At 35.8% G+C, this 13,691-nt stretch overlaps 2 protein-coding genes across 2 annotated transcripts in view; one reads left to right on the top strand and one right to left on the bottom strand.

The window, feature by feature from the left end:
- The window catches only part of LOC125236939, a 111,338-nt gene extending 105,349 nt beyond the window's left edge, over positions 1-5,989 (bottom strand). The window contains exon 1 of the mRNA XM_048143858.1: positions 5,757-5,989. The gene's annotated coding sequence lies outside the window, so the exon portion shown is untranslated. The remainder of the gene's footprint in view (positions 1-5,756) is intronic.
- A 5,111-nt stretch (positions 5,990-11,100) lies between these two features.
- On the top strand, positions 11,101-11,987 carry LOC125237212 (DNA polymerase epsilon subunit 3). Its single transcript, XM_048144209.1, has one exon. It carries the CDS (start codon positions 11,206-11,208, stop codon positions 11,557-11,559), a length of 354 nt encoding a protein of 117 aa, XP_048000166.1. The 5' UTR covers positions 11,101-11,205; the 3' UTR covers positions 11,560-11,987.
- Positions 11,988-13,691: the final 1,704 nt, after the last annotated feature.

Genomic DNA, 13,691 nt, shown 5'->3' with positions numbered 1-13,691 from the left:
TCTGTGCATAGAGAGGCAGACTTTGTGGATATAAAGCTGACGGACTGTAAGGACTTGGGTATCTGCGTAAAGACTTTTTGTTTCATATATATAGGGCTTTTTGAGCATAACTTTCAGGACAGAGCGTTGGGCTCTCTCAACAACTAACATATAGGTTTTGGCAGCGCAGCCCCAGACTGATATCGCGTAAGTAATTGTAGACTGACACAGAGATATGTAAATGTTTTTTAAGAGAGTTGGATCCGCGGAGTGCCGGAGTTTCTTGAAGATGTATATTGTTTTACGGACTCTTTTAGAAAGACAGGAGATGTGACTTTTGAAGTTTAAATTTTCATCGATAAGCAAACCTAGATACTTCATAACTTTTGTACGACTTATGGTCTCACAAGAACAAGAGCGGACGTCTGTATCTGTACAAGAATGGATTTTAATTGCTAATGTTGGATCAGGAGGTCTAGAAGCGGCGGTTTTATGGAAACAAACAAATTTGGTTTTTTTACTGTTTAGTGTTAGCAGATTGTTACGAAACCAGCCTGCAGCACGGCTCATACCTTTTTCTGCCAAGGCAAGGACGCCATCCCAACTATTATCATTAAAGAGGATTACTGTGTCATCCGCGTAGCAAATAATTTCGGCTTTGGGGAGGTTAAGGTAGTGTATGTCATTTATATAGATCAGAAATAAAGTGGGACCCAACACACTACCCTGGGGAACTCCAAAGTCTAGACTATCCAACCCGCTCTTGAGAGAATCCACTTTGACTAGTTGTTTTCTGTTAGTTAAATAGCTGTCGAACCAGGCCAGTGACACGCCGCGAATTCCTATTGTCTCGAGCTTTCGCAGCAATATTGGTTTCGACACCGTGTCAAAGGCTTTGGCCAAGTCCAAAAAGACCCCAATACAATTAATGTTATTATCCAAATAGTTTGATATAAGTTTAACTAAAAGTGTGATGGCATCTTCAGTTGATTTTTGCGATCGGAAACCGTATTGCCTATCAGATAATGCGCGGTTCTTCTCTAAAAATTTAACAAGTCTGTTATTTACAAGTTTTTCTAAAATTTTAGATAAGACACTAAGCAAAGATATGGGTCTATAGTTACCAGGTTCATCCTTAGGACCACCCTTATGAATTGGAGTCACTGATGCAATTTTCCACATTTCAGGGAAAATACCAGTTTTTAAACTCAGGTTATAGATGTGTGTTAGCGGTTCCAGAATTAAGTGATTGATAGACCTGATGAGATCACTGCTGACCCCATCCAAGCCAGGAGCACTGTTTGTTTTCAGCTGTAAAATAATGCCTCTAATTTCCTTTGGGTCGGTCGGGTGCATGAAGAAAGAGTTCAGGGGCTTACATTCATACTTACTTTGGAGGCTAAACTTTCTTCAGTTTCCCCGGTTTGAGAAGTAATTTCATATGCTAGGTTTTTGCCTACCGAAGAAAAAAAGTTGTTGCAGTTATTTAAGGATTGGACGGGGTCAACGGGATCCAGTAAATCAAGCTGATGTGCTGGCTTTTTAGAGATGTTGCAAATATTTTTGATTGTGCTCCATAGTTTCTTAGGATTTTTGTTGTTAGATATCAATTGATTTCGCTCATATTCATTTTTTAATTTTCTTAATAAATTATTATAGAAGTTTTTATACCGCTTGTATGTTACTTGTAAAACAACATCGTTTGGATGTTGCCTTGCCTTGAGATGCAATCTGTCTCTATGTCGAGCACAACGGAGTAATCCAGGGGTCATCCAAGGTTTTAATGTAAATTTTCTGTTACTTAATTTTACCTCTGTTACTTAATCTTCACTACTAAGACATAACTATATCTGAATCTAAAGCTTGTAATAGTAGGCAGGGCCGGATCTAGGGTAGAGCGGAAAGAGCGGCAGCTTTAGGCACGAAATGATAGAGGGCGCCAAAAAGCTAAATGTAAAAAAATCCATAGGATAAGAAAGTTGTGCAGCCAAAATGGCCGGGCCGGCACTGCTCGTAGATAATGTAGAAAATAATATAACGTCAGTGAGATATGTAATAACGGCTACCGTATAATAACAGCTAACCACAAGTCAGGAAATGGAGTAGTAATGAAGATTATGGTACTACTTGAGGATTACATTCATGAGTCTTATGACGTAGCTCGTAGGTGCCTAGCTACAACATCGTTAAGACTTATTAATTCTGATTATACCTACATTAGTATCTAGTCGTGAACCACGTTTACATAATAGGCTACTTGCCTTCTAGTCAAATCAGCTTCTTAAGAACTGTCAAAACGTTTTGAATGACTTGCTAATATGGAATTAATATGAAATCGAATTGAATGACGTCACGGTCAATGCAGTTACTTCATATATTTCTACCTGACTTATTAAATAGAATTCGATTTAAAAATAACTTCGGTCCATGTTTTTCTAATAATTATCTGATGGTTTATTTCGTGCATAGTATAAAATATTTTATTTTGAGAACAGCCAAGTTCCCTATTATTTTCTACACATTTGACATTTTGAGAACACAACAAATAGTAACTTATGCCTGTAATTAAGTAGGAGCTTTTTTCCCTGACCTTTAAGTGCGTTTTCATATTAAATCGGATGTACTGTACGACAGATATCCCATACATTTAAACCGCCATCTTTGATTTTTGCCTTTGAAATCCTTCTGACATCCGATATCGGTTCGGATATTTTGAAAACGCACTAAGTCTAAACAAATAATAAATGATGCCTAATTATTCTGCTTGTAGGAAATTTATATGTTTTACGTGGATTTTTTATTCTTCAAACTACAGCCAAGTTAGTATTTTAGTTAAGTACGTACCTGTTGTTAAGGCCCTAACAGAAGTGATTAAGCAACAGAAATGGAGATGGGCTGGCCACATAATGAGAGAGGGCAGAGACAAGTGGACTCGAGAGCTTGTAGAGTGGTGCCCTAGGTACAGCACAAGAAAAAGCGGGCCTCAAAAATGTAGATGGTCCGGGGACCTGAGAGGGACGGGTGGAAGGGCTTGGATGACTGTGGCAAGAAACAGGAACCAGTGGAGGACTTTGGAGGAGGCCTTCGTCAAAGGACGAGTTGGAGTTGCCGATGTAAATGAGTAAAAAAAATGTAGTTAAATGAAACTTCAATAATAAAAGGCTATTTTTATTTTATTTTATTTATTACGTACCTAGCTCTTATCTTTTGTTATGTCTGCAAGAAATACCTACAGGAACTTGACATGATTCATAAATTCGCAATTTTTCGACCGGCAACTTAAAAATTTGCTATATCAACCACATATCAACTAATACACAATAAGTATAGAGCCAAATTCTCGCAAACAGCGAAACTTTAGTTATTAAATGTAAGTTTTTTCGTGTATCTAGGAGTTCTAGGACATTCTAGGTCACTCCTCCGAGTCCTCCGTGGCGCCGCGCCGTCGGTCGCCAGGATTCATTAGCTTCCACCATTCCGCAATGCGAAAATCCATACTAATATTATAAATGGGAAAGTGTGTGTGTCTGTTTGTTTGTCCGTCTTTCACGGCAAAACGGAGAGACGAAATGACGTGATTTTTGAAGTGGAGATAGTTGAAGGGATGGAGAGTGACATAGGCTACTGTTTGTCTCTCTCTAGCGCGAGCGAAGCCGCGGGCAAAAGCTAGTTTATTATAAAAACATATTTATATGAAGTATTTTTGGTATTTAGTATTCTTGGTATTGTCAACAATACAGCCGTGAATACAGACAAAGTGTCACAAATATGTATACACACCTTAATTTACAGACAAGCAATAAAGTTCTGTATACATACTTTGGGCTATATTTACAGCTGTGTTGTTGACTGTACTACTCTCATTAATTAATAACATTGTAGTAAAAATCGTGCCTCTGATTTTGAAAACGTACCAATAGGTACTAGTGATTGATTACATATCGACGTGCTATCGATATCGATAGCAGGAGAACCTTCGTTACTAAAAATAATGAACCGCAATGTGAATTCTCCTTGAACAAAAATTCTTTATCATTCACTTCCCTGCAAACCTGCATGTGTTTATTATTGTTGCAATTCTAAATATTTAACATTGTGACAATGTTCAATCATAACGCAACGCAATTCATTTTTGCAATTGCAAAAACTTTTAAAATATGAATATTAAAAAAGATACCGAATGTTTAAATACGAAATTCGTGATTTTGATTTTTTCAATAGCACACTAGCACAGCTTAAGAATGCATTTAAGTATAATTTTGATTAATTATTAATAGATATAATTTTCTTTTTGTTTAATGAATAGCACTACATATAACTTATAGCTTCTCTAGAGGTAAATCACTGTTTTTTATACATATATCAAAGTAGATATTTATCTCATCAAACAATGTAAAATTAAGATAATTTTAAGATAAACACGAACCTGTTTTGTTTATTATTACTTTATGAAACTATAGGTATATTTTCTGTTACATTTACTGTAGATAAGAAAAATGTGTATGACTGTTTGTTTCTGAATAAAAGGAAAAAAAAAAAAAAAGAAATAACATTTTATTTTTGTTCCTATTTGAAAAAAATTCATCCAGCCTGAATTTCACACAATACATTGTATATATAATCGAACATACTATGACTGCCAACCAATCATAATCAATAATCACCCAAAGTCGCCTCTGATTGGTCCCTTATTTTGACACACGCAACGCTAATTCGATTTAAATGTAAACATTTCTTAACTTAATTACTCTGGTACGCATTTAAACGGTTTAATTAGTTAACCTACTAACTGTTCTTGGCACGTGTGTCTTCCACCATGACCGTCCAGGTGTACGGTGGTTGCCCATGGATACAAAAGGTACCTACGTATGTACGTTACACTCGTGCATAGTTTTACTTCTATAATTATTCACTCTAGATGGTCAACCAAATCTTGGCACTAAAAAGAGGAAGATTGAAATTTTCTATGGGAATCAAATAGTTGCCCCTACATTTTCAATCATTTTTTAAGAGGCACTCGTTTTATGAAGACAATTGGCCGATGAGCAACTACATTTTTCAAATTTGCCGCCTTTTTTAGTGCCGAGATTTGGTTGGCGAGAGTCTCATGACCCGTGGTAAAAAGACATGGTAAAAATTTAATTATCGTCATTTAGAACATGGTCAATTTTTATTACTATATAAATTATGGCAGATTTCCGAAAATTTCGTTGTGGAAATTTCAAATATTTGTCATTTTCCGATTTTTTTCTTTCACGGTCTAATTAACTACAGAATGTTATGAATTGTTCTGATACATATACAAATATCGGAAGTTCGGTATTTGCTATCGGTTACCGCTAGTTAGGTATTCGTGTTATCGGCTTACATAACATATGTACGAGCTACGAGTAGGTAAGAATTCATGAAGTTTATTTATTACCCCCTCAAAATATTCACCTCTATTGCTAAAACAATAAAGCCTAGAATGTTAACAAACATATAGTACAAATCGAAATCTTACGCAGTTTCAGTGAAGCATGGAAAATTGGGAAAATCAATGTATTCATTGAATATGCATCGATTTTCTTTAGTGAAAAATAGCTGCATTGTAATTATAATGTTGTATGTACAATCATAATAATTGTCTTCTAAGAAACGATGTTTTGACTAAAACAATAAGTATTTAGGTATTTATATTTATGTCAAATGGATATGTCAATTAACATCAATATTTAAAAAAATAGTGTTGTGAAAAATTAATCCTAAATTCAATAACTTATCGATAAAACACTCACCTCAATAGATGTCCGAAAAAAATCCAAAAGAGTCGCTCAAAATCACGCACGATTCATTCAAATAAGAAACAACTGAAACACGAACGAATTTTTACAATTTAGTGTAAGTACGATGCACTATTAATCATGTTTTTGTTTAAAAAAACATCACAATAACGCGGTTTTCAGGAAATCAATAGAGAGAAGCGTAGAAAACGTCCCTGCCGCGCTGCGCTCGGTACCGCACTGAACTGACAGAAGTAACAAAACGTGCATTTGAGTTTGCGCAATATAAACCCAGCCATGCTTAGCTCTAGCTTAACCGTGTAAACGTAAGATTTAGGTAAACAACAATCTTCGATTTTCTGGATGCATTTAAATTTGTTAACTATTAGAAGTATATTTTAGGCGTTTTAAGAATGTAGCTTTTATTCTTTCTTAGTTTGACACTTAGGATCAATCACCGGTGACATTGTTAAATAATCAACGTAACTAAAGACCTTGGATAAGTTGTCTTCATCGATTTTAACACGCAAACCACGTGAATACTTAATAGTTACCTATTTAACCTTTTTAATTATTTATAAATATGCGGTCTCCATTGGAAGAGTTCTTATACTTCTTATGTATCTCTGCAATAGGTCCTTTTTAACAGAATTTCCTGTTGAAATCTCAGATTTAAAATCGTAAGTATTGAATTAGAAGCCTGAGGAACCTTTTGTATTGGAAAGACACATAATTAACCTCAATTTTCTGATTCAATACAACATTATGGATTTATCGATAGTTTGTTATAAATTATAAATACTACCACAGAATATATAATAGTACAAGTACAGAAGGCCCACTGCTTTGATGTTCACGACATGCCGCCTTTTTAAATACCTACAAAATTCTAACAAAGAAACGAGCCGCACGTGCGCGACGCCTGGCGATAGGGTTGCCTACGGATTAAAACGATTTAATACTCAAATAAAATGTTATACTATTATATTCAAGTCTTGGGTACTTTCTAGGTATATATATAAATATATGGTATTTATATATTTTTGTTTAAGTTTCAACATCACAAGCCTTATTGAATCTTTTCGGGGGACTTAATCAATAGTAGATCTGTGTAAACATGTCCTATGGTATTTATTTTATTCATGATATCTATTTAACTAAGCATTATTAGCCATTCCACACGCGGACATCGCATATGAACCTTAAAAAAAACTCGCGACGTAAAGTAACATTAGAAAGTGCGAACGTGCGTTTCGTGAGAACACGCGCAACCCCTGATTAGGCCGCGAACTCGCGGCCGCCGGCATGTACTTGTAGCGCGGCGATAGAATCGCGGAGTGAGCCGCCCCTGATACTACTTTATGTCACTTTAGAGATTTCAAGATGTCGATATTATTATGCACCTAAGTACATCCCTGTGTAAACACTTTAAGTTCACTTTTTTAGGGTTCCGTAGTCAACTAGGAACCCGTATAGTTTCGCCATGTCTGTCTGTCCGTCTGTCCGTCCGCGGATAATCTCAGTGACCGTTAGCACTAGAAAGCTGAAGTTTGGTACCAATATGTAAATCAGTGAAAAAAAATGTTTTTTTAGGGTCCCCCCCCCCCCTACATACAAAGTGGGGACTGTTTGTTTTTTCATTCCAACCCCAACGTGTGATATATTGTTGGATAGGTATTTAAAAAAATAAAACCGCCTTCAAAAATAAGCGCGTTACAAAACACGGAGAAACTAAAAAGCAAAAAATAATAAACCTTTGAATTCAGATTTCTTATCGGATTGCAATAATCTAAACATCCAAATTATAAACAAATCAATTACTTTTGTAGTCGGTACCAGACCTGTTCATTGCCTTGCTATTCCCTGTTTGCACCACCCAACCATACGCAGGCTGGCACCGACTCCAAAAATAATTGATTTGTTTATAATTTGGATGTTTAGATTATTGCAATCCGATAAGAAATCTGAATTCAAAGGTTTATTATTTTTTGCTTTTTAGTTTCTCCGTGTTTTGTAACGCGCTTATTTTTGAAGGCGGTTTTATTTTTTGTTAAAAAGTTTATTTATTTGTTGATTTTTAGTGGTTCCTATTGATATTCTATGTATCAGTCCGAATATATGTACAGTAGTGAAAGAATTATCCTTTAACTCCTAACCATTGAGGAGTTGACCTTCCATCATCAGCTCAGCCACATAAAGTTATCACCATCAGGCGTACTGGTGTACCTTTGAAAAATACACTAAAAACATTACATGTGCCTATAACATTTGAGGAGTTCCCTCGATTTCTCCAAGATCCCATCATCAGACCCCGACTTGGTGCCAATGGGACCATCTCGGGGTTATACCTGATTGAATGAAAAAAAAATTTTGAAAATCGGTCCATGATTCTCGGAGATATCGAATAACATACATACAAAAAAAAAAAAAAAACATTCAGTCGAATTGAGAACCTCCTCCTTTTTTGAAGTCGGTTAAAAATGAATACGGGCTTACTGAGATCGTTTTTTGATAATATTAATATTTTCGGAAATAATCGCTCCTAAAGGAAAAAAAGTGTGTGTTCCCCCCCTTCTAACTTTTGAACCATATGTTTAAAAAATATGAAAAAAAATCACAAAAGTAGAACTTTATAAAGACTTTCTACGGAAATTGTTTTGAACTTGATAGGTTCAGAAGTTTTTGAGAAAAATACGGAAAACTACGGAACCCGAGCGTGGCCCGTGGCCCGACACGCTCTTGCCCGGTTTTTTTAAATTGATATCAAAATGTCTGTAATGTAAATTTTAGGTAGGTTGAATTTCTATTAACCCATTAACGGCTAGCGGTGCCATACGGCATCACCTGTTAGACGTTTAAACTTTCGCGCCACATTACGCGGTTATTGTGATTGGTCAAGATGTTTTATGCCATATTGGCCTAGGAAGGACGTGTCTTTTGATTAGTCGAACCAATAGCCAACCACAATGCATATTGCGCGAGTGCGATTGAGGTAAACATCAGTGTTGGAAAAAATGTGCAAAAATGGACGGTGTCTTCAAGTAAGTGTTTCATAATTTTGTTATTTCTGACAGATAGTGATTATTTTTGTGTTTTGCAAAGTCAGTAAACAATATAGAATCATTATTTAAAGAAATAATGAAGTAAACACACTTTTTGTTTACTTTACGACCAAATCATTGATGCCGATGCCAAACGGCACCGGTAGCCCGCTACCGTGTCTTTACAAATTAATATATATTTTTGTGTTTTCTACATTTTAATGTGTACTTTTTAGATATATTTACCTATGTATATGTTTGTTTATTCTAATGATTATTAATTCTGTTTTTAAGGAACTGTACTTTACACGAGGCACTGGCGATCTTAGAAGAAGACTCTGATTATGAAGTCAACCAAATATTTGTGGAGCCTCCTGAACCCAATATTCATTCTGACGAGGACTCGGGCGATGAAGACGATGGGGCTTTGCTCAATAACCTAAGCGGTCGCCAGCTTAACGCCAGGTGTAAGGTTGTCTTGTCATCGGCATCAGTGAGTAATTTACGAAGATCTCGACGACTACAATCACATTGTTCAAACATATTTGTTGCGATTCCGTAACTTGCCCCGAGGTCCTGGTCACCCTCTCACTTCGCGACAATCTAAGACTGGTTGCCAAGTTTCCGATGAGCTGCGATACGATGCTATTGCTCATTATTTAATACCATGTCCTGAGGGTGTGCGTCGTAGATGTGGCTACGAATACTGTAAAAGCCAATCGAGATTGCAATGCTCCAAGTGCAACGTTGGACTGTGTGCTAAATGTAATTACAGATTTCATACGCAATAATTGTTTTGTAAAATTTATATGCCTGATTTGTATTTTCTCATAATATGCTAAAAATAAAAAGTATAATTTTTATTTCAAAAGACACGGTAGACGGCTAGTGATGCCGTACGGCATCAGTAAATTTTTTTTTTCTACTAGTTCGATTTTAATTTTGATTTCAGATTTTTATTTCTTAGGTTCAATATAATAACATATATGAAAATCATCAAAATCGGAGACATGAAAAAAATTCAGCCGTTAATGGGTTAAATTGAGTTAGGTAGGTACTTACCTACTTACTTATTGTCTGTAATTATTTGTTTACCTATATTCTTTTAAACATGTACTTACCTAAAAGTACTTAATAGTCTGGGTAATGTAATGAATGAAGACAGCCGAATGTCGAGTCGAATGTCTGGTCGAAGTTTCAGTTTCAGCGAGTTTCAGTCTAATCTCAACTAGATAAAAACTGAACTTGCAATTTTTTGCGGTTTCGGGAACTACAGTTAGCTTATATTTAAGTTTAGCTATAAATTTATATATGGCTGAAAAGGTACAGTCTCAGTGTAACTAAATGTGTAATTGTATATTTCGACCTGCACTGTAACCTGATTCTTATATACAATAAAAACTTTGAAACTTTGAAATAATCAACATGAGGTCCTGTAGTGCCTTTTTAGGGTTCAGCTAAACAGTTACAAAAGGAACCCTATGCAGCGCTATTACCAATTACAAATGCAGCGGCATCTGTCGCCCACGATGGTCAGTAGCTTAAACCACTTTTCTACCTTTTACCCTTTAATTACCCCTCGGGTATCATTCGGGAATTTCGGGATGCTACCTATAATACGCAAGGAAATCTGAGATCTTACTGCAAAACCACCGACGTCCGTGAATTGCGGGAATCTAATTCTGTCACCCAAATTAAGCCTTAATTGGAGGAAAAGAGAAGACGCCCGCAATTTACGATTTTTTTCCAATTTTTCCGCATATGTTCTCAAAGGATCTTGGATCTTTAAGAATGGTAAGTACCTACTACACCTACACACACAACATCATACATAACTGTAATATGCAATAAAGCATGATTTTAGTTTCAGCAGCATTTCCGAGTTACTTGTAGCGCGCGCTTTTACTTCAGTAGCGTAGATACACCTATTGCACCGTGTGCAAACACCATTATCCATAACTGTGCTAACACACGGCCGCACAAGCACCGTACCGCACCGAGGTTATCCCATTACTATCCTGTAAGTGGGAGCGAGAAAGAGTAATTCTTTACTGGTGCGATGCGGCCATGTGTTATTCGCTACTTTACAGCAAAGATTATTGAATCACTACGTTTGGCCCGTAATTTGTATATGTAAAGGGGCTTGCCAGCATAATATGTAAATGTAAATCACGCTTCATATAAATTCAAACAACTCGGGCACATGCTGTTCGCACAAGAAACACGCACCTGGATTTTCATAAATGGTACTGCGAGGCCGCACCTTGATCGCACTTTAAGATATTTTTTACACTGGTCACCCACCACCTTGACAGTGACAGACGTCAAAAAACCGTCAATTTTGGCGGTTCATCGCATTACGAGCACGCACGTTGTTAATGTTTTTATCATTTTCTGGTCGAAATATCAAACTAATCTAGACAATGGCAGAAAAACTAGAAGACCTGAACCTTCCGCTAACTGTCGTCACGCGAATAGTGAAGGAAGCATTGCCAGAAGGAGTATCAATTTCAAAAGAGGCCCGAACAGGTCTCGCTAAAGCTGCATCAGTTTTCGTTCTATACGTGACTTCAGCGGCGACAAACATAGTTGAAAAGAAGAAGAAGAAGGCCCTAACTGGTCAGATAGTGCTGGACGCTATGAAAGACATAGAATTCGACAGGTTTATAGAACCATTGACGGAGTCTTTGGAGCAGTATAAACAAATGATGTCGGCGCGAAAGTCTGGAGGGAAAAAGAAAGATGAGGAGGAGCCGGAAGTTATTGAGGACGATTGATGCGTTTACGTCTGTGACTAAATATAAGCTAGTAACCTACTTTACTTCAGTACAAAACGCAATTCCTAGGTGGGTGGAATTGCTTCTGCGACCATAAACATAGTAGAGACCCACAGTGCCTACAGTTCTTGGAATACTTCATACAACTCAGTGCAGAGCGGTCTATGTCTTAGATGCCTTAAGTCATGCATCTGTTTCAGTCAAACTTTAGACAAATAATCCTATAATAGTTTCAGACTTGCGTTCATGCCTGTAAATCGTTTTTTGACGTATTTAAGCCCACTTATACATGTAATGATTCTATTTTGTCATGCTGCTGTGTTTGTATAATGATCTAAGACTTTCACTCTTCGAAAATCATAACTTATTTTGTAAGATAAGTAGTTATAAGTTTTTATGTGATGAAATACATGATTCCCGTTTTTTAACTTTTGTTTCTATTATAAACAATGGGAAATTCAAAACAAGTGTGTGGGAGTGGAAGCATTTAATAGTGTAAAATAAACAATAGGCTAATTTCCTACTAGTCAAATCAGCTTCTTTTTAAGAACTGTCAAAACAATTTGCTGATATGGAATTACTATGAAATACTGAGGAGTGACGTCATGGTCAAATCATTTACTTTATATCTTTCTCTTTGACTTATTAAATATAAATTATGTTTAAACATAACTACTGTCCATATTTTTCTTCTAATTATATGGTGCTTTATTTCGTGCACTGCATAAAATATTCTATTTTAAGTATAGTAAAGTAGTATTACCATATTACCTGTCTGTGCTGAAACTCCTGATCTTTGATTATTACAGCATTCTAATAACACTTTTTTACCTATTATTGACTGAAAATCATTTTTAAAGATCCAATTATGACCATTTATTTAAATTTTTGTGTGCCGTTTGTCATATTAAAACTCAAGCTGGCAATATAAATGTTGCATAGAGGCTTTTTCGGCAACACATGTAAGTCTCAAACTGTTTACCCAAGCTTTTAAAGACAAAAGGGGCTATAATGGATAAAATGAATAAAACCACTTATATATTTGTCATCACTTTATTCAGGAATAAAATCTGCTTAAACAATCTGTAATGTAACATGAACCCGCACCCTATGTACACTGGATGACTCCCGACCATAACGAAAATAAATATCATATCTCTATCTCCTATTCTAATTTATAATCTTTGATCGCAAGAATTTAATTTCCATATTTAATACTAACAATAAATTTCATCAATAACATTGACGAATTTTATTGACAGCCCGTTTTAATACTATATTTTAAGAAGAAAAATTGGAAAGACTTATTCTATGAAAAATAATTTGTATGCTACGTCTGGTCAACATGCGAGCTATATTTTGTGGCATCCCATTCCATAAGGCTCCACACCATAAGGATAAATTTCGATTAGAATTTCACGTGAAAAGATCCTTATAGCACTAGAAACAAGACCCTCTTGACATGGAACACCACATTTGTATTGTTTCTATAAGAAATAACACAAGCTGGAAAGCATCTTGGACCATGTACTTATTGAGAGAGTAACATGTTTCTACTATGTTATCTAGAAGAACATTATCAAGTACAGGCAGCTTCAAATATTTTCTTTTGGGAATTTATTTGAAGCAGCCTGGGTATCTAACATACTGACATGATACTATGATGTCTTCACTAGTAACCTATTGTTACAGCCAAGATATAGTGCTTGCTCTGTTTTTAATAACTTATTTTTATATCATAAATATTGTCGCTGAAACGTTAAAAAAATCATCCTGAAAGAGTATTTAATAATAATACATAGTATTCAACTACTATATGTAGGTGCAAGAGGCCCTAATATTGACCCTAGGGTCTGTAAGACGACGTAATCGTAGAAGTGTGTATTCTGATCTTTAAAAAAATAATAACATTATTCTTGTCCTAGTTTGAAACACACTTGCCTGATATTCTTTAAATATACCCACAACTCTATAGCCTTCTCTGTAAGGTCGATTTTTTTATGAGATAGGCGGCAATCCTTCAGGTCATATCGGTCCGAAAATACAGCAGTTTATTCCACAGTTTGTTGAATATCTAGTGCAGACATCATAATACCATGCATACCTACAAAGAAAAGCTCGGGTAAATAGAT

The sequence above is a fragment of the Leguminivora glycinivorella genome, chromosome 20, assembly GCF_023078275.1.
Source record: "Leguminivora glycinivorella isolate SPB_JAAS2020 chromosome 20, LegGlyc_1.1, whole genome shotgun sequence".
NCBI classification, from domain to species: domain Eukaryota; kingdom Metazoa; phylum Arthropoda; class Insecta; order Lepidoptera; family Tortricidae; genus Leguminivora; species Leguminivora glycinivorella.
The sequence above is the reverse complement of the archived record's forward strand: the minus strand, read 5'-3'. Positions and strand labels throughout refer to the sequence as shown.

Bases quoted from the DNA above. Each gene is read 5' to 3' on its own strand.
- LOC125237212 (XM_048144209.1), top strand. From the start codon at position 11,206: ATGGCAGAAAAACTAGAAGACCTGAACCTTCCGCTAACTGTCGTCACG.